Here is a 21015-nt window from a genome sequence, read left to right on the forward strand (position 1 = left end):
AAATGTCTGAGAGTGCAAGTCTGAGAATGCAAGTCTGAGAGTGCAAGTGCAAGTCTGCAGCCAGACCCTTCTCAGCCAGAAAGATAATATTGATATGTAATGTGTAACGGGGCTGTTCTAGGTGGGGATTGAACCCGGGTCTGTTGGGTCCAAAGTCACTGAGTTAATGGATTGAGCTAACTCCCCACTAAATGAATCCAAGAGCAGGGATGATCAAATGGCCTGGAGTCGTGGGTCTTCAACAAGACAAAGCTTTACTAATAAAAGGTGCAACAAAACAAGAGAACCCGTGCTTCCAAAAAACAGTACAAAGAAAAATAGACACAAGGGTCCAAAGACTTAAACTTAAACTTTAACAGACTTAGCTTGCAACAGGGAACATAGGCTCAAGACTGAACAAAAAGGCAAGGCACAAACACACTTAAATAGGGCAAGACACAGGTGTGATGCATCAGGCATAATGAGTAGTAGTGTTCAGCAGGAATCTGGTGAGGGTCGCCACCTGCCGACCAGGAGGAAAATAGCAGTCCAGTTAAGGATTCCTTACAGGAGTCCCCCCTCTAAGAACGGCTCCTGACGTTCACTTGGTGGAGTCTTTGGGTGCGACGAAAATCCGTAATGAGCGTAGGGTCCAGAATGTCTCGAGCAGGCACCCATGAGCGCTCCTCTGGGCAGTAACCCTCCCAGTCGACCAAATACTGTACTTTTCCTCGGACCTGACGAGAATCCACCAACCTACGCACAGTGTAAGCTGGTTGTCCATCGACAATACGGGCAGCTGGGGCAGTCTTGTGAGCTGGGGACAGAGAAGAACAAACAACAGGCTTTAGCCAAGATACATGAAACGTTGGGTGAATCCTCATGGACCTGGGCAGCTGTAGGCGGTAAGCTACTGGATTTATCTTCCTGAGGATCTTAAAAGGACCAATATAACGTGGCACCAGTTTGCGAGATTCCACCCGCAGGGGCAGATCTCTGATTGCAAGCCACACCCTCTGACCCAGACGAAGCACTGGTCCCAACCTCCGATGCCGGTTCGCCTGCCTCCACTGTTGTTGAGTGGCCTTCAGTAAAGCTGCCCGGGCCTTCTTCCAAGCCTGTTGATAAACGGCGAACTAGTTGAGCAGCAGCAGGGACACATACCTCTGGCTCCTGTCCAGGGAACAAAATGGGAGGGAAACCGTACTGGCACTCAAAAGGGGACATGCCTAAGGAAGAATGGTAGAGAGTATTATGTGCAAACTCTGCCCAGATTAATCGAGAGCTCCAAGTGGTCTGATTGTCTGCTGCCAAACATCTCAAAGTCTTCTCTATCTCCTGATTCACCCTCTCTGTCTGCCCATTAGACTGGGGGTGAAAACCAGATGACAGACTGATGTCAGATCCAATGAGGCGGCCAAAAGCCTTCCAGAACCGGGAGGTGAACTGGGAACCTCTATCGGAGACAATATCCTGGGGGAAGCCATGAATCCTGAAGACATGCTGCATTAGGAGCTCTGCTGTCTGGCTAGCTGTGGGAAGTTTGGGTAATGGCAGGAGGTGACAGGCTTTAAAAAATCTATCCACCACCACAAGAATGACAGTATTACCTTGGGATTCAGGCAAACCTGTGACATAGTCCAGAGATATGTGCGACCAAGGATGTTTAGGGATAGGTAGAGGATGCAGTAGTCCTTGAGGGTGGGTTCTGAGCTCCTTGTTCTGGGCACACACCGTGCAAGCGGCGACAAAATCACGGACGTCCCTTTGCAACTTTGGCCACCAAAATCTCCTCTGGATGAGCTTGCAAGTTCTAGAGGACCCAGGATGACCAGAGGGGAGGGATGCATGTGCCCACTGCAACACATCAGAACGTAGGCGGTTAGGGACAAAAAGACGTCCTGGTGGACCATTACCTGGATCCGACTGATGCCGTTGGGCCTTCTTAATGGCAGCCTCAATGCCCCACTGGATAGCTGCTATTATGGGGTTCTGGTCTGGCCTCCTCTTCTGGGGAGTCAAACTGCCTCAAAAGTGCATCTGGTTTTGAATTCTTGGAACCTGGGCGGTAAGAAAGAACAAAGTCAAACCGGTTAAAAAACAGTGCCCAGCGTGCTTGGCGGGAATTCAGTCTCTTTGCCTCCCGAATGTAGGTTAGGTTTCTGTGGTCTGTCCAGATGAGGAATGGGTGCTTGGCCCCCTCCAACCAATGCCTCCACTCGTCCAATGCCACATTTACTGCCAACAGCTCTCGGTTTCCAATATCATAATTCTTCTCTGCTGCAGTTAGTCGTCGAGACAGATAGGCGCATGGGTGAAGCCTGTTGTCGACCCTGGCTCTCTGGGACAAGACTGCCCCTACCCCTACATCAGAAGCGTCAACCTCCACCACAAAGGGCAACTCTGGGTCTGGAAAGGTTAAGATAGGGGCAGATGTAAAGAGTCTCTTCAGCTTGTTAAAAGCTTGATTGGCCTTCTCAGTCCACATGAATGATCGGGCAGACTTCTTGGTGAGTGCGGAGAGAGGTTCTGCAACAGCGCTGAAGTTTCTAATAAATCTTCTATAAAAGTTTGCAAACCCAAGAAACGTTGTACCTGCTTCACGGAATTAGGTTGAGGCCATTCCTGCACTGCTCGCACCTTGCCAGGATCCATCTGGATGTTGTCCTTGGAAATGATGAAGCCAAGAAATGGGGTTGAAGACACATGAAATTCCCTCTTTTCCAACTTGACGAAGAGGCTGTGTTTAAGTAACTGGGACAGGACCTGTCGAACATGTTGAATGTGTTCTTGATAGTTGCGTGAGAAAATAAGGATATCGTCAAGGTAGACAAAAACGAACTTGTTCAGCATCTCCCGCAAGACATCATTAATCAGCACCTGGAAGACAGCTGGGGCATTGACCAGGCCAAATTGCATTACCCTGTACTCATAGTGGCCCGTCGGGGTGTTGAAAGCAGTCTTCCACTTGTCCCCTTCTCGAATCCTGACCAGATGGTAGGCATTTCGGAGATCTAATTTAGTGAATATGGTGGCACCTGAAGATTTAATTGTTGAAGAATCTCGATAAGGATCTGCTCATGTTGCTGAATGGCAGCAGCTTGCCCTGATATGGCAGACAGAATACGATCCACATTAGATGGTGGTGGACTCTCCTTCGCTGGATTCATGTCTTCTGGTTCAGTCTTGCTGTAACGGGGCTGTTCTAGGTGGGGATTGAACCTGGGTCTGTTTGGTCCAAAGTCACTGAGTTAATGGATTGAGCTAACTCCCCACTAAATGAATCCAAGAGCAGGGATGATCAAATGGCCAGGAGTCGTGGGTCATTAACAAGACAAAGCTTTACTAATGAAAGGTGCAACAAAACAAGAGAAGCTGTGCTTCCAAAAAACAGTACAAAGAAAAATAGACACAAGGGTCCAAAGACTTAAACTTAAACTTTAACAGACTTAGCTTGCAACAGGAAACATAGGCTCAAGACTGAACAAAAAGGCATGGCACAAACACACTTAAATAGGGCAAGACACAGGTGTGATGCATCAGGCATAATGAGTGGTAGTGTTCAGTAGGAATCTGGTGAGGGTCGCCACCTGCCGACCAGGAGGAAAATAGAAGTCCAGTTAAGGATTCCTGACATAATGCCATTGTTTAACCACTGGCCTTATTGATGTTTAATAAATACATCGGTTTTGCTTTTTAATGTACATTTAGACATGATCAAACACTCCGTTTCTATAAGCTTTTTTTGTGTTTGTGTTGCATATTTAAAAAGGTTCATTACTGACAAGCAAATTAGGAATTTAACCCAATGAAGAAGTTTAAATTATTTATACAAAACATAAAAATAATAAAAACAGAGTTATGTTGCAACTCTGGTACAGCGAGATGCAGTGGGATATACATATGAAAGATGTTTGCATTATTTGTCTACCAGATAATACCTGAATGACAAGATGAATCTAGTCTTAAAATCCTGTAAAAGCTAAGGATATTCTGTGAAAATAATTTGCAGTGTTTTACAAATAACTGATACATATGCATAAGAGACATATTTCTTTCTTGGCAAGTCACGTTGGCATTGTTCATTGGTCGGGCATCGACCAATAAAATGTCTTCATTTGCACCAAAGCCCACTGCTCTCGCACATCTGCATGTACAAGTGCACAAGTGAGTTTTGCAACAGGAATACTGCAAAAGGAGTAGCAAAGGTCAGAGCGCTAGGATTTGAACTTGTCCTGCCAGATCTGAGAGGTTATAAGTACCGACTTGACGTTGTGCAGCGAAACTTAAGTAAAGTGAAAAAGTAAATATGTCATAAACATTTGTGTATGTTATTTTCTTTGTGTGAATGTCATTTTACACATTTGTGACTATTAATCTACAACTTCCAATTCAAAACACTGTTTTTTTATCAATGTCTGTGTGTGCAAAATGAAAGATTTAGCTTTTCACATCAGAGCTGTGATTTACCTTCATATCCATCCCTTTATGACTACAAGTCAAGTCCCCTTTATTAATATAGCCCTTTAAACAAAAAAGATTGTCATAACAACTGAACAACATTAATTGGGAAAACAGTGTCAGTAATACAAAATGACAATTAAAGTCAGTTCAGCATTGAATTCAATGATGACATCATTCAGCTCAGTTCAGTTTGAATAGTATCTGTGCAATCATTTGCAATCAAGTCAACGATATCACTGTGTCCCTAACTAAGCAAGCCAGAGGCAACAGCAAGGAACCAAAACTACATCGGTGACATAATTGAGAAAAAAAGTGTACCCATCTTCTGATGGCTACTTCCAGCAGGATAATGCACCATGTCACAAGAGTCGAATCATGTCAGACTGGTTTCTTGAACATGACATGAGTTCACTTTACTCAAATGGCCTCCACAGTTACCAGATCGCAATCCCTTAGAGCACCTTTGGGATGTAATGGAATGGGAGATTTGCATCGTGGAAGTGCAGCCAAAAAAATTGGCAGCAACTGCATGATGCTATCATGTCAATATAGACCAAAATCTTTGAGGAATGTTTCCAACACCTTGGTGAATCTATGCCACAAAGAAGGCAAAAGGGGGTCCAAACCGGTACCGGTACCTAATAAACTGGCCAGTGAGTGTAGTTATGCAATAAAAGCGTATCAAATGGTTCCAGAAATAATCATAATAATCAATGAAGGTGCTTCTGAAATTAGTGAATCTTAATCGAGCGCAGCATTAGTTCAGTCAGGCCACTGACTTGTCGACTTCCTGCCGTTAAGTGCACTTCGGAATGCATCGGTCTCCAGCGAACGCACCCTGCATTGTCCGCCCCACAGGCTTGCGGCCAGGCAGCATTCGCATCCGCACATCGAGAACTGTATTTGGTCGAACCCTGCCGGAGATCCACTTCAGGGGGCCAAGAACGAATCCCGATTAATACCCGAAGCCAGCCTTGAGAGGTTCAGGATGATGGAACTTGAATCGGAACTTGAACTTGAATCAGGCACTTGAATCGGTCTCTGAGGAGATTCAGGTTCAAGATGCTCACTATTTCCATCATCGTGAGCCAAATTCAATCCGAGGATTGGTTTGTCACGATAGATCCGAAGGACGCATACTTCCACATTTCCATCCTTTCCGTCTCACAGGAAGTTCCTGAGGTTCACCTTCGGGGGTGAGGCATACCAATATCGGGTTCTTCCATTCGCCCTAGCTCTCTCCCCTCACACATTTACAAAATGGATAGATGCAGCACTAGCAACGCTGAGGCTTCAGGGTCTCAGGGTTCTCAATTATATCGACGACTGGCTGATTCTAGCCCAGTCACAAGAGCTGGCAGTTCGGCATCGAGATGTTGTCCTTGCCCACATCCAGAGCCTGGGGTTGAGACTCAACACGAAAAAGAGCGTTTTGGCACCAGCCCAGAGAACCACTTTCCTGGGAGTGGTGTGGGATTCAGTCATGATGCGGGCACAATTGTCTACTGCACGGATCGAATCCATCATGGCCACGGTGACCAGGATAAAGCTAGGCCAGGCCATCACTGTAAAACATTTCCAGAGAGTGTTAGGTCTCATGCCAGAAGCATCCAATATCATTCCATTCGGTCTCCTGCGCATGAGGCTCTTGCAGTGGGGGTTGAAAATCAAGGGGTTCTCCCCGGTTCTCCGTCTCGACAGACACCTCCCTCACGGGCTGAGGCGTGGTCATGGATGGCCGCTTTACTAGAGGAACGTGGTTTTGGGTCACCAAAGAAGGGGCTTCCTGCTTCCAAACAGACCATTAGCAACTGGATTTTCCAAGCTATATCTATGGCCTACCAGGTGCGCAATTTGCCTTCACCTCTGGCCGTGAGGTCTCATTCTACCAGAGGCATGGCATCCTCTAGAGCCCTCCTCTCAGGGGCCCCCATCCAAGAGGTCTGCGATGCAGCAGGATGGGTCACCCCTCACACTTTTATTAGATTTTACAGCCTGGACATTCCATCGACACCTGGCACCCTTGTGCTCTCGTCCTAAGTGTGCCTGTGTGCAGCTTCACACTAGGACAGGCAGGGCTCGTTGTGGCATAGTGGGTACTCGTTCCCCCAAAGTGTCGTTCGACACAGTTCGATGTTCCCTCGAAGGGGAACGTCTGGCGTTACGACTGTAATCCTTGGTCCCCGAGAAAGGGAACGAGAACTGGGTCCCTTTTTGCCACACCTCCCTTGCCTGGGAGCGCTTGCTTCATCACAGAAGCTGTCTCTGTTGTGTGCCGGTGTCCTTTTTATAGCTTCCGCATATGATGTCACACATTACGTCATGACGCAACACCAATCAAGATTGGCTTAGTTTCATTCATACTTCAGAGGCGCTACGCTGAGGGGCTTCCCCCAATGTGTCGTTCGACGCAGTTCTCGTTCCCTTTCTCGGGGGAACAAGGGTTACAGTCGTAACCCGAGACGTTATGTTTGCTATGCATGATATCGTATTACCTCACTGAAAACAGTAAAAGTTAAATTTACCAACAAGCCTTGTTTATCTGTTGTCAAGGCTGTCGATATGGAACTTGCTGCTGCTTTAGGCTTTTCTATTGGGGATGCTTTCATTAAACTTAGCCGACTATTTCAACACACTGTGTTAAATCAGTGATATGCTGTTGTTCAAGCTAACTTAGTGTATCTATAAAGTGCTTGATACTTAAATGTACAGACTGTAATTTTGCTCGTATCAATGCTAAAAATCATCTGGACAAGGGCTAATGCTGTTGCCTAATTCGAGTATTGATATATGCCATACTGCTTTAAAGGGGCATGCTGATCTTTTTAGCTGTTATAAATACTTGTTGCGTTAGCCATCGTACAGGGTCGTACGGGTGCTTGAAATTTAATGCAGTGTTTTTAAGGTTTAAAAACAACAAACAAAATAAAATGCTTGAATTTAGATAAAGTGCTTGAAAATGCAGTGCATTGGTTCATAATAATTTGCTTTCTTACTGAATGATCTATCATTGTTTTTCATAAAATAAGCAGCAGTGTGCTCTTTATTAACAGACGCACTCATATAGAGGAGAGAAAAAAAAATCTTGCTGGAGGTTGCTGCTTCAGTCAACGATAGCTCAAAAATGATAAATTATGGTTAAACCGAGAACTAAATACTTGAGTAACCCCCTGTTAAGTCTGCTTAGTTTTGTTTTCCATGTGAGAGTGTGCGCTTCGAGCATATAAAGGTAAACAAAAATGTCCCTGCTCAGTTCTAAGATTTAGCATTCTTGCTAAATCTTAAGACTGTCGCGATTAAAGTGAAAAGTGAAAAGTGAAAATGAATGAAAAGTGTTATTGTAATATACATTTAAGATCACACAATGCAATCTTTATGCAGGGTTCCCCAGCATTAGGGTAGGTATTATTGGCATTATAAATAATGACACACGGCATTGAACGCTACAGTTGTGTTCAGATCATGCGCTCACTGGACTGGACTCTCTCGAATATCGTATCTGTGTGTGTGCTTTAAACTAAGATACTAACTAACAATACTGTATATGTGTAAACAGGTAAATTACCACAGTTGTAAAGTGCTGGAAAATTGAAATGTCCTTGGAAGTGCATGAAAGTGCTTGAATTTTACTTTGGAAGGTGTAAGAACCCTGGTGTACTATTCTCGGAAACAACAGGAGGCGACGAGGAGTAATTGTCCTCTAAAACCATCAGGAATCACCAGTGAGAAGTCATTGGCTGCATCCGAAACTTTAGGCAGCTGACTCGCTGCATATCGAGTCTCACTCTTTTTTGCTATAACTGTGGGGACCAGCTGTTCTATCCCTCAGGAGGGGATGAACACCCCTCGCTATTTAAATTAAAGAGGGGCCTTCTATTCTCTCCCTCCTTTTAGAGGGGAGAATACCCCTCTGCTACGCCACGATTGGTTGATTATATAGAATACCTGCATATTATTGGTCAAACTACTTTGGATGTTTTAGGCAATATAACAATCCTGGCCAGGATGTGTCCCGTATGAACGGCACACATGGCCACCCTAAGAACACTCCCCCAAACCCCCATTTTTTCTTTCAGCAGCGGAGCCCTGTGCTTTAGGATGACTTCATCTAGTCTAATTTCTGGGTTGTAATAAACTGTAAATGGCAAGTTTGCTGGGGTCTGTGTAGGAATTGGAACTAATTGGAATAATAGAGAATGCCTGTGGGGACAGCAGCCTGTCTTTAAGTAAACATTATGACTTCTCCAGGGGAGCTGTTGGCAGAGGGTAGCTTCTAAGGGATTGGGCTCTGGCTTGATGAATCATGAAGCTGTGGGATAGATAATTTGCTCCTTGATGCTACACCAATAGCGCTAATAAGGCCTTATTAGTGGCCTTATTAGTGTGCTTGACTGTCTGATTGGATGGCTAGCATTGTGCATGAACATATTAAGTAATTGAAACATAGAGCTGTCCCATAGGAAAGAAATTGTGAATAAAACAAAGATTATGGATTTTTTAAAATAATAATAATAATAATAATACAAGATAAATAAAAATATAACTTATTGTTTATTATTTGCAGTATAAAAACCCTGTAAGTCTCTTGAGCTATGAAAGGCCATTCTCTGAAATGTAATTTGTCTAAGATCAGCTGTTGATGTATAGCCAGAGTAGAGTGGTTAGATATATGTGAGTCTAGTTGTAAGTGAGCTGGTGTTTAGAGGTGAACAGTATCTGTTGTGAGTAACTGTGATGTACTGAGATGTGACAGGTACTGAAGTGTGCTCCGAAAGTTCGAGACACCCCTAAAAGCCTTAGTGGCCTCACCTCAACTATGTATCTCAGTCAATGCTAGCATTGTGTGTGTATGAGGTGGAGAAAAAAGAGAAAGACACACAGGTTGGATGCTTTGCATCAGAGAAGGAAACTCTCTCTCTTATTCTTCAGCTTCCTGAACTTTGCATTCAAATAACACCCAACAGCGTGTGCTCAAAAACACTGGATGTAGAATGAGAGGGGATCCCTCCACCCCCACACACCAAAGCATATAATGTAGAGGTGCTAGTACACTTTTTACTCCATATATTACATGTTTTATATTACCTTAAATATGTATACAGTACTATATCCTTACAGATTGATACAGTTGTTGATGCTATTGGGACTATATGTCATACTACATTACTACATGGTGTTAGTTGTCACAATGAAAGTTGACATCAACAGCCTATCATAGTCTTTTCTCTCACACACACACACACACACACAAAGTCTGGTTCATCCTTGTGGGAACTCCCCATAGGTGTAATAGTTTTTATACTCTACAAACTTTATTTTCTATCGCCCTACACCAAGTGTATCTTGACTTTGAAACTGACCATGTTATTTTACCTGCTGATTCAATTTCATTGCAAACCCTTCAGCCATTTACCTACAGTACAGACCAAATGTTACTTTTAAACATTACTATTTTTAATGTTTTTGAAAGAATTTTCTTCTGCTCATCAAGCCTGCATTTATTTGATCAAAAATACAGAAAAAACAGTAATATTGTGAAATATTATTACAACTTAAAATAATAGTTTTCTATTTGAATATACTTAAAAAAAATAATTTATTCCTGTGATGCAAAGCTGAATTTTCAGCATCGTTACTCCAGCCTTCAGTGTCACATGTAACATCCAGTCTATCACATGATCATTTAGAAATCATTCTAATATTCTGATTTATTATGAGTGTTGGAAACAGTTCTGCTGTCTGATATATTTGATGAATAAAAGGTTAAAAAGAACTGCATTTATTCAAAATAAAAAAAATTCTAATAATATATTATCTTTACTATCACTTTTTGTCAATTTAACACATCCTTGCTGAATAAAAAGTATTGATTTTATTTAAAAAAAGAAAGAAAAAAAAATTACTGACCCCAAATTACTGACCAGTAGTGTATATTGTTATTACAAAATATTTATATTTTAAAAATATTGCTTTTTTTTTTTTTTACTTTTTATTCATCAAAGTATCCTAAAAAAGAATCACATGTTCTGAAAAAATATTAAGCAGCAGAAATGTTTCCAACTTTGATAATAAATCATCATATTAGAATGATTTCTAAAGGATCATGTGATAATGATCCTAAAAATTCAGCTTAGCATCACAGAAATAAATGATAATTTAAAGTATAATAAATTAAAAAACAATTATTTTAAATTGTAATAATATATCACAATATTACATTTTTTTTTTCTGTATTTTTGATCAAATAAATGCAGGCTTGATGAGCAGAAGAAACTTCTTTCAAAAACATTAAAAATAGTAATGTTTCCAAACTTTTGGTCTGTACTGTATATGCTTTTGGTTATTAGATTGCATAAGTTTGGAAGCTTTCAAGCAAAAAGCTGAACTTGCTTTTCCCAAATGCATTCTCAAATAAAAATAAATCAGAAAAATTTAACCAAAGTCTTTAGCATAATGTGACAATTACAGGCAGTTGTGTTTAATTAGAGATGAAGGGCAGTGGCCCTCCATGACCAAAACTGCTCATCCCTGGTCTAAAATAATAAATGATGCAAACCATAACACAGGAGCTCTGTGGTACAGCATGAAAATAAGTCTTGTCAGGAGAATTCGTAAGACAATAGAAACTTCTCTACACTAGTGGAAGAAAAAAAAGATGAAAAGCTTAATTAACATCTTTAGAGCCTCTTGTTCTCTGTATCTACTCACTCACTCTCAGTTTACAAACCAATGCGGGCAGAACATACAAACAAACAAGGCAGCTAATAAACCAAGGAGTTCATGCTCACTGGAGGTTTGGTATTGTTGCATGTTCATCATCATTCTATTCTTATCTCCCAAGCAGCAAGTGCAAAAGAGAGACCATGTAAGCATTAATATTACATCGTTGCGCATTTGTTACCCAGGAATGTAAGACATGGCGGGTTCAGTTGCCATTGAAAGTCATTCCCAGTCTCTCTCTGGCACTTATAAAGCATCTTAAGTGGAAAAGGAGAAGAGAGGAAAGCTAATCTTATTAGTGCACAGTGCTCAACACTCACCGATGGACTACAATGCTGAGACAAGGGAGTTTGGTTCACTTGTCCTTGAAACAACCCACTTTTCCTCTTACACCTTCCTTTTCTGAAAACAACAACAGATTATTATTTTTTTCCCCAGTTTAACAGTAACAGTTTTTTTTTTCACTTTAAATAATACAACTGTATTATTTTTCCACTTTCAATAATCAAAAGATTATTTTTTTATAAAACTTAAACATGCTTTATAAATCAAGCCCAAATCAAATCATATATTAAATTATTGTTTATTAATATTACTTAACATTCAAAGTAAATAAGTGAAAACAATCAGAAAATTTCACACTTTAGTTTAAGGCCCAATTCACGCTATTAACAAACCATCAACTATGACTTTTGCCTCAGTAAACTCCTAAATTGTTGCTTATTAATAGTTAGTAAGGTAGTTGTTAATTTTAGGTATTGGGTAGGATTAGGGATGTAGAATATGGTCAGGCAGAATTTTACTCAGAGTTTACCATGGTAACTGACTCTGAGTATAAGCTAGCTCTCTTTCAGAAACGGGCTTGACTTACCCTGCTTTCTCAGGTTTGACAAACCTCCCATTCTGAAACAGAAAACCTAGAGTTTCCCTCATTTCAGGGTTAACATACTCAGAGTTTTCACTTAACCTCCTTTGTGAAATGGGCCCCTGGTCGATATAGTATGATGGATTCATTTATTTTTTTAATTGGCCAACGACCGGCCCATAAAGCAGGGACAGCGGCCCATTGGTTCATTTTCCATACTGACACTGGGCTGGCCCAATCATCTCTTAACAGGCTCCACCCCTCCCCCTCTGTTTCTTGTGTCAGATGCAGTCCAGTGCAGGTCTCTGCAGGAAAGTAATGGGAGTTACCAGATCAGGGTGTTTGTACACCATGATACCTGATTGGTTGACGTCATAGTGACGTTAGGTTTAGGGGTGGGATTGGGTAAGGGGGATCATTTAGATTGCATGATTTAGAAACACCCAGCAGTTTGAAAACACAAACATGGTGATAAACACCCACTTTTGCTCTGCAGAGACCTAAGTCTCGATGCAGTCAGTGGCTCAGAGACAGAAATCTGTGGATTTAGGATGGAGAAACAAAAGCGCAAAGGGGTTGCTGGCCAAAAAAATAAAAATTCTAGAGGTTGATGCCTCAACATGTGCAAAAATTAACCGACAAGTTTAGTGCTGTAGCTTCAGTTTCCAAGCCTACAGTACCTGACGACATTTTGCAAAAACAGGTGAACATAGCACATGGAGGTGACTAGCCATGGCAGCGCCCAGGCAGAGGAGCAGGTGTTTGATAGTAAAGTCAAGGAGGGACAGAGTGAGCAGGAGAATGTAATAGAAACGGTAAGCATGGTAGTTACATGATTAACAGGAAGGGAGTGTTAATCAGTGCGGTTGCAGGAGGATAGTGTCATGATTTAACGTTACCTAAATTACTGAATATTATAATAAGACAACATAATCGTTGTTGCTATTATAAAGTATGTCAGATTGTCACCTACTGCACTAGCTACTCAGTCAGCTAAAGTCAAATAACACAGCATAAGCTATTTTGCATTGTTTTTGTAGCTAGGTTAGCAGAGTAAACTTATTCAATTGCAACTTTGGCTGACTATTCTAATTTTAACCCTTTAAAACTCATAATGGCCGTACGGCCCTTCTCTAGAAAAAAACTTAAAATGATGCCATTGATTATTTTAATTATTACTCAAAATACCTGCATCAAAGCGCCCATGATGAGTTACACGTTGGAAGAGAGGTAGCTAACGCATGATATTTGGGAATAAAAACCTGCCTTGCATTTAGAAAGCTGTATATTTTTGTTTAGCTGTATATTCAACGGAGTAGATATTTTCTCATGTTTCTAATGAATTTCCAATATCATTAATATGCAATATTAACGGTGAGTGAATAATATGAATATCATATAGATAATTAGGACGTTTTGTGTGAGTAATTTGGTAGTATAGTTTGTTTTTCTTTTTTTATGGGAAGTATCTCAACAATACTTAGAGGTAAATGTTGTTAGGTGTCATATTAAAGAGGCTTTTGTGCTCTTTAAAACAAAGTAGCCTGTACTTGCAATTGTAAACTATTTTTCTGCTGTCTGGTTCATTGAAATTTTTTTTTTTTTAGAATTAGCATTATTCTACAATAACATTCTATTGTGTTCTAAATGATTAACTAGCTTTTATAACATGGAGCACATTGTCCATCTAGAAATCCTGCTCTTCAAGAATTACAGGACTATATAACCAAAATGGATCCTTACTAAGTGTACTTTTAATAACTCTTCTAATTAATTGTAATCATCTCTCTCTCTATCCTTATGTATAGTCAAACCAGGTTGAGTTAGCTGTGGAGGAGAGCACCTTTCACCAGGAAGTCAGTCAAGAGAGAGTGAATACACTGGTCCATGACACTTAGTTCTCAGATTTGTAGGGGTTTTTGGGAATGGAATGGTAGATATGCATATCTACAGGGACCACAAGGATGGTGTACTGGTTGGTTATGTCCGAATGATTGTGGTGGATTTCTGATCACCTTCTTTCTGATAACATTTAAAAACATCTTTAGGCTAATCTTCAGATGCTTAAATCTACTTAACGTGGTAATTTTCTTTCTAAAATGCATTGTCATTATGTTCAAATATTAACAGAGGTGTTGAGGCATGCATTGGCACCCCCTTTGGCAGAAATGGCGCTGCTCTCAACTGCACACCAGAGACATAAATCCTAAACCTTAGTCCTAAATCCCACCATTTAGAAGCTGGCTTTATAAGAACTATGCAAGTATCAGAAGCATGCATAACCATTGGAGGCAACATATGTTTGCATGATGGCAAGGTTAAATGGAGCACCTGAAGTAAACTAATTAGAATTTTGATCAAGCCTCTTAATAATTCAAGTGTATTTCAATTTCATGACTTTGATGTACCTTTCACAACTGACTTTCAAATTCCTGCTTTTGTCAGCACAGCGTATAATTTATGTTAAATTGATTTGCTTAATGTGCCTAAAAATTATTATTATTTATTATTATTATTATTATTTTTTTTTTTTTTTTTGAGAAGGCTGAATTGTGGTATTTTAAACCTGTTTAATCGCTTCTCTTTTTGTTAGAAAGGATTATGGACCAGCACACAGAATGAAACACCCTTTCTCTTTCCCACAGCTAATTGGGTGTGGAACACTGTCAGTGCAAGGAATAAGCATTAATATGAGAATTTACATTTATTTTGGGAAACATTGATTTTAATGTGTACTCTTGTGAGCTTCTTCAATTCGGGGCATTTAGATGGCAGGCTTTAACATCCTGGTGCATACTCCAAGGCCATCTCATCTATTCATTTCATGCTGCACACATTGTGATATTGACCAACACACTGAAATACACCTGAATGTAATAAATTTATAGTATTAAATTATGAACAGACTGATGATACAATAGCCTAATGAGCACATAATGAGTAGGGAAGAAATTAGATCTCTTTAATATTTCCCTTTTCCTCCATTTAATCTTAGTAATGATATGAAACAGAGACTTTTGTAACACTTTAGTAATAGTAGAGTCTTCTTTAGAGTTTCAGAAGAAATTACTCGATTTTAAGATAAGCACATCTGAGATTTTAGGATGAACAAGTATGAATCCATAAACTAGTATGAATCTAGTATTAAACTGCTCTCAAACAAAGTATCAAGCTGTGATCTAACATTAGCTAATATGTCAACTATTGTCTCATTTTTATTAAAGTTATAACATCTCTTGATTTTGCCATTTTGTCTCCCAAAATATGAAAGAGCAATAACATTTTCATATATATATATATATATTTCATAATATATATTTTAAAATTAAGATTAAAACAGACAAATTTGAACCTTTTTACCTTTTAAAAACTTTTTGATAGTTGTCCATGTGATTTAATGTAATACATGGAATTGGGAAGTTGGTAAAAACACACAGTCATGTTTAGTGTATGAACTGATTAATTGATTGTTTTTAATGGTGTGTTATTTGTTAATGTTGTAATGTATGTTTATTTTTGTTTATTTTATTAAGTTTAACTCTTCCTTACATGACCCTTCAGGTATCCTGTCTTAATGAGGTACTGAGGAATGCCCAGTTGTCATGGAAACCCAGTCACAGACCATTTCTGCAGCAGAGAAGAAGAAGAAAGTGGAGACCACTGTAGCCACCAAGAGCGCACCCACCCGTGCAGACATTAGTGAGAAGGCCGTGGCCTCCAGCACTACCTCCAATGGTACAGCTTCAACACTTTAACCTCTTCTGTTTAATCTCTTTTTCTTACTTGTCACAGTTAAATCTCCCTCGGACAAACAAACAAAGCTGCTCACTGTCTCACAATGACAGCTGTCAGTGTGAAAAGCTTGTCCCACTATATTTTTTGCACAAATTTGGGCACAGAAGGGCCACCATTCAAGTGGAAATTTAATATTCTGTGGAGGGATATACAAGATTTTTATATATATATAAACAGGGTGGGTAACCTCGAAGCGAGGGTTTACAGATCACAATGCAAGCGGGACAAGTCTCATATTACAGTCATAACGATCATGGATGACAACATCCTGGATCAACACTGTTCATGTACCACAGAGTACGATTAAATTTATTTACATCTAACTAGTTTAATATGGAGAGGCACTGAAATGTAGACCTTCATTTATGTGTTTTTTACTTACACTGTACATGATGTGAGAACAGTTCGCTATTTAGGTTTGTAACAGCACTGACTCAATAACTTTAATGTTAGCTGGTTTTAGTCAGAGATACCTTGCTGAAACGCAAGATAACATACATTTTCTGCTTGAGCAGATGAAAATTGTAACTTAAAGTGCCCCTTTTATGCCATTTCCATTATTGCCTCTCAGATTTCAAAGATGGATCTGTAATTTCTTTACAATTTAATACTATTTAGTCATAATATTAGAAATTAATCGGCATTTGGATGATTTGTAAATAACATAACAGTTTGATCAAACCCTTCAGAACGATTTATCTAAACAAACAAAAATGCATTTCATTCTAAAAATATAGGCATATATATATATATATATATATATATATATATATATGTATGTGTGTGTGTGTGTGTGTGTCTAATTGGATTGATATATAACACTATAATTCATTTTTCATATTTTCCATAACATTATTACATTATATTCTATAGGTTTAATGTATCTGCAGACAATGTAATTACATGCAATTGTCACATAACTGTATATTCAATGTTTTAGAAAAGAGTGCCATTAAATGTAAAGCTAATATTAAGGGTTTTCATGAAAAAAAAAGAACTGAAGAAAGAAAAAAGCTCCCAATAAATATCCAAACAGCAATGATATTAGAGCATGTATTGTTATCATGTATCCTGCATCATTTACATTTATTTTTACATTTGATGTTGATTTGATGAGTTATTACTTATTATTGCCATCATACCAACTGATAATTTATTGACTGATTTTGAATTCATGTTAAAACAAAAATACAACAATAAAAAATCAAGGAAATGCCCTGCACAAATCTGTATTGAGACACTTAATTCAGGTGCAAAATGAATTAATATCTATATAGCGCATGACCACATAGAGATTTGAGAGTGCTCTGGACACAGTTTGAGTGTGAGAGAGATATGTTTTTAAGTGCGCACACTCTCTCCGGGAGAGAGCAGTGTGTATCTGAGATTCATGCTTGCGCATTATATTAATGTGCTTTCATGCTACAGTAAGGCTCTCTCAACATTTGTCAGCAAAATAACGCCATAGTCATTCGAATCCCACTTCCGTCATGGGGTAAAACATTTGCATAATGCGCACCTATGTTCAACATTTGCCGGCCGCGAACAACTTGACCCAGCCCATAGACATGTCATTCTACTAACAACTGTTTCTCTAATCTCTGGAGTTCAATGCGGGATTCAAAAATGCTTGCTGTTGAAAGATGGATCAGTATCCTGTTTATTTGGGCCAGCTGCTCCACTGAATCACAATTTGTAAGGATGATAAATAATAGATGTTTATATTTTCTATAGAGCATTCAGAACTATAATACAGAACTATTGAAATAGGCGTATAGCTTCCGACACCGCTGTATGCCGTAGACCAATCATAACAGATTAGGCCATCTGACCAATCAGAGCAGAGCAAGCTAAGCATAAGCATAAGCATATTTTGAGAAAACTACCTTTGACCTTGCCTGCATGTAATCCTATTGTAGGAGACTACCAAAACAATATTAGGAACCTTAAAAATGGCATTATAGGGGCACTTTAATGAAATATGACAACCAGAAGATGAAAGTTTTGTCTTAATGGGATTGGGGCTGAATGCTAAGGGCCATTTTGCTCTGTTTTGTGCAGGTTTAGGAAATGTAACAAAATAAATTATATTGCCCATCCTCTTAGGATACCCTGGAATCAGTGTTATGATTACCACAGGCACATAGGTTTTTTTTTTCATAGCATTAACACCCTCAAACCAATGAAAGCTTTGGATCTTCCAATGTTACTCTATAGCACTGAAATATAAAGATGTCCGGGTTCCGCTCCTCATTCAACTGATACTTGACTGCCATTGGCTCACCTGCATTTGAGGGGAAGGGCTTACCGATAGGTCAGTTGTTTAAAGTGAAGTGTGTAATTTTTTTGGATGTCAAAAGTACCATCCAAATAACTCTCAAATATTGCCCTATTTTGTTGAGAATCATGACCACTTCGACATAGCCACAGCTGCACCAATAGCCGTGTTTCCACTGTCGGGCCAGTGCGAGCCAGGGCTTAAAACGGGCCAGGCGGGGCTAATAGCTTCGGGCCAGTAGCACAGAGTCCAGAATAGCACAGGGTTTCCACAGCCTGAAGCTCCGCTGTGCTTCACTAAAACCCACCCTCTCAGGAACAACGTCACACAACCTCATCCTTTCACCAACAAAGAGAAGTTATCATAAAACTGAGAAATAAGTTACTGGAACTAGCGCGATCACAAAATTAACATGATAAAAGTGTCCGTTTGTTTGCACGCTTTGTTAAATATTTAAATCCAAAGATTCAATGTTTTACTATAGAATAAGTGATACATTGATCATAATGAATTATTTTATCAGGACACAGTCACACAGAAATAAATGTATTTCTATTTTATTTATTTATTTTTAACGCTTATGAAAATAGCCTGCTTATTCAGTCAAGTCTGTTTCTGTTTATTTGTAACCACAGTAGCCTATACATCACATTTAGAAAGAATGATAATATCTCTACTTTTATAAAAGCTCCCGAACAAAAAAACATTATTATATTTTTATGATCTCTTTATGAAACTCAGATAATATAAGTTACTAAATAAATTCACGATTGTGATAGAGAATAAGAAGCTGACATCTGATTTCTTCAAGCGGTCATATTTACCATGTTTACTTTGGTAATGTTAATGCCTAGCGTGCTTTTGCATCGTTTATAAATATTTCTGCCTTGTATGGTGATTATAATCCACATTGGATCAAGTTATTGCAAACACTCGCTGCTGACTGAAAGTGAGTTTTGAGCTTAACTTATTTAAAAAAGTTGGTAATTTTAATTTTTAATGCTGGTGGTATAGCTGTTAGCTTTCTGAAATGATCCGCGGCGCTGATGCTCTATCTTTTTATAAAAGCTCCCGAGCAAAAAACATTATTATATTTTTATGACAGGCTACCTGGAGCTAAACTCTCGAGACAAGACTTATGACAGATAAAATATGTTACTAAATAAATTCACGATTGTGATAAGAGAATAAGAAACTGACATCTGATTTCTCCAAGTGGTTGCATTTATCACATTTACAATGGTAACGTTAATGTTTAGCGTGCATATAGTCTTTTGCATCGCTTATAAATATTTCTGCCTGGTTTAGTGATTATAATCCACATCGGATCAAGTTATTTCAAACATTCACTGATGACTGAAAGTGAGTTTTGAGCTCGCGATCAAGCCCCGGAAGTAACTGGACTGGCCCTGGCACGCACTAGCATGCAGTAAGAAAAAGAATGTCCTTTTTTGTGGAACAGGGGATACTTAATTGCTTTTATGAGTTCTGCCCCCACACCACCTCACTGTAAGTTATTTCCAGATGAACAAACTCTCGTTCATTAATTAGAGATGGGGGTGGCAAATGAACATAGATGGGGGATAGAGCTCTACTGTTGTGAAAAAAGCATGGATATAAATTGGCTTACTGATTGGGGATTTTTCTTTGTAATGCGAGGGTAATTATTTCTCTGAGCAGCATATGGTTTGTCATGGAAATTTAGCATTGATCATCTAGCTAGGATTCAGTCCCACTCTCAGGGGAGAGACCCAGGGGTTCTCTTTTATAAAGGGGTTGTATTATGCTTTTTTACCTTTTTGATTTTTAGTCAGGGTGTAGAGTGTATGTTTGGGCATAAAAAAGATTTACAAAGTTAAAAAACTCAAAGTCCACTCCAAAGGAAGATATTTAGATTTTTCAAGAACTACAACGAACGGCTTGTTTGGACTACATATACTTTTCCGGGGTTTGTGATGTCACAAAGTGGTCCATTAGAATATCATTAAAATAATTCCAGCCTACAAATATTTGAATGGTTGGGGAATCTGAATCACCAATTGGTGGTGTACCATTACCCTTCTCCTCCAAATAAATGCTGAGGATCTGCAAAAGCTGAAAATACCACCCCACCCCCCAAAAAACTTTCATCATATGTAGCTGTGAAATACACAATTTCCAAGTTTTGAATATATATATATATATATATATATATATATATATATATATATATATATATATATGAAGCTGTCAACACTGAAATAACTTACATCCTATTTACAGATGTACTTTGTTGTTTATGATGATAGAATTTGCTGAACACTGAATAAAACGAAACGCGGTAACGTTATTTATGACGATACAGAAAAACATATAGAACAACATTTTATTGGTGATTGCAGCTGGCAGGCAGCAGCATTTATTAGTGCAAACAAAATAAAGGGCATTTTCCATCCTTTTCCAATAAGCTCCTGTTATCGATGATAGACTACCTAATTCGAAGAGTAAATTAGTGGTGTTTGGTTTTTCGGAGTTGACTCCGGCTCCTGACTCCCACCTCGACACTTTTATCCAAAATGACGTACAAATTAGGGATGGGTGATACCAATTTTTTTTCCATGCGATACAATACTGATACTTTTTGTTACAATTTCAATGATACCAATACCAATATCGATACTGCTTATAATTTTAAAAGTGTATGTGATTTTTCAAAATAATCTTAATTTAATATATATATATATATATATATATATATATATATATATATATATATATATATATATAAATTTGCAGTTACCATGGCTACAAGAACAATGATTTGTGGTGTTATTTATAAAACCATGGGTAATTTTCGTAAGGGAACCTGAAAAAAAAAAAAAAAACCTTTCACATGAATGTGCTTGAAAGTGATAAACGGCCTCATTTTTACCTA

At 39.0% G+C, this 21015-nt stretch overlaps 1 protein-coding gene across 1 annotated transcript in view; it reads left to right on the plus strand.

Annotated features, from left to right (window-relative positions):
• Positions 1-21015, plus strand: part of LOC132123790 (transcriptional activator GLI3-like) — a 301233-nt gene that overhangs the window by 23924 nt on the left and 256294 nt on the right. The window contains exon 2 of the mRNA XM_059534428.1: positions 15590-15763. Coding sequence (XP_059390411.1) covers positions 15631-15763 — 133 coding nt within the window. The 5' untranslated portion in view covers positions 15590-15630. The remainder of the gene's footprint in view (positions 1-15589; positions 15764-21015) is intronic.

This window comes from Carassius carassius, chromosome 42, assembly GCF_963082965.1.
Source record: "Carassius carassius chromosome 42, fCarCar2.1, whole genome shotgun sequence".
NCBI classification, from domain to species: domain Eukaryota; kingdom Metazoa; phylum Chordata; class Actinopteri; order Cypriniformes; family Cyprinidae; genus Carassius; species Carassius carassius.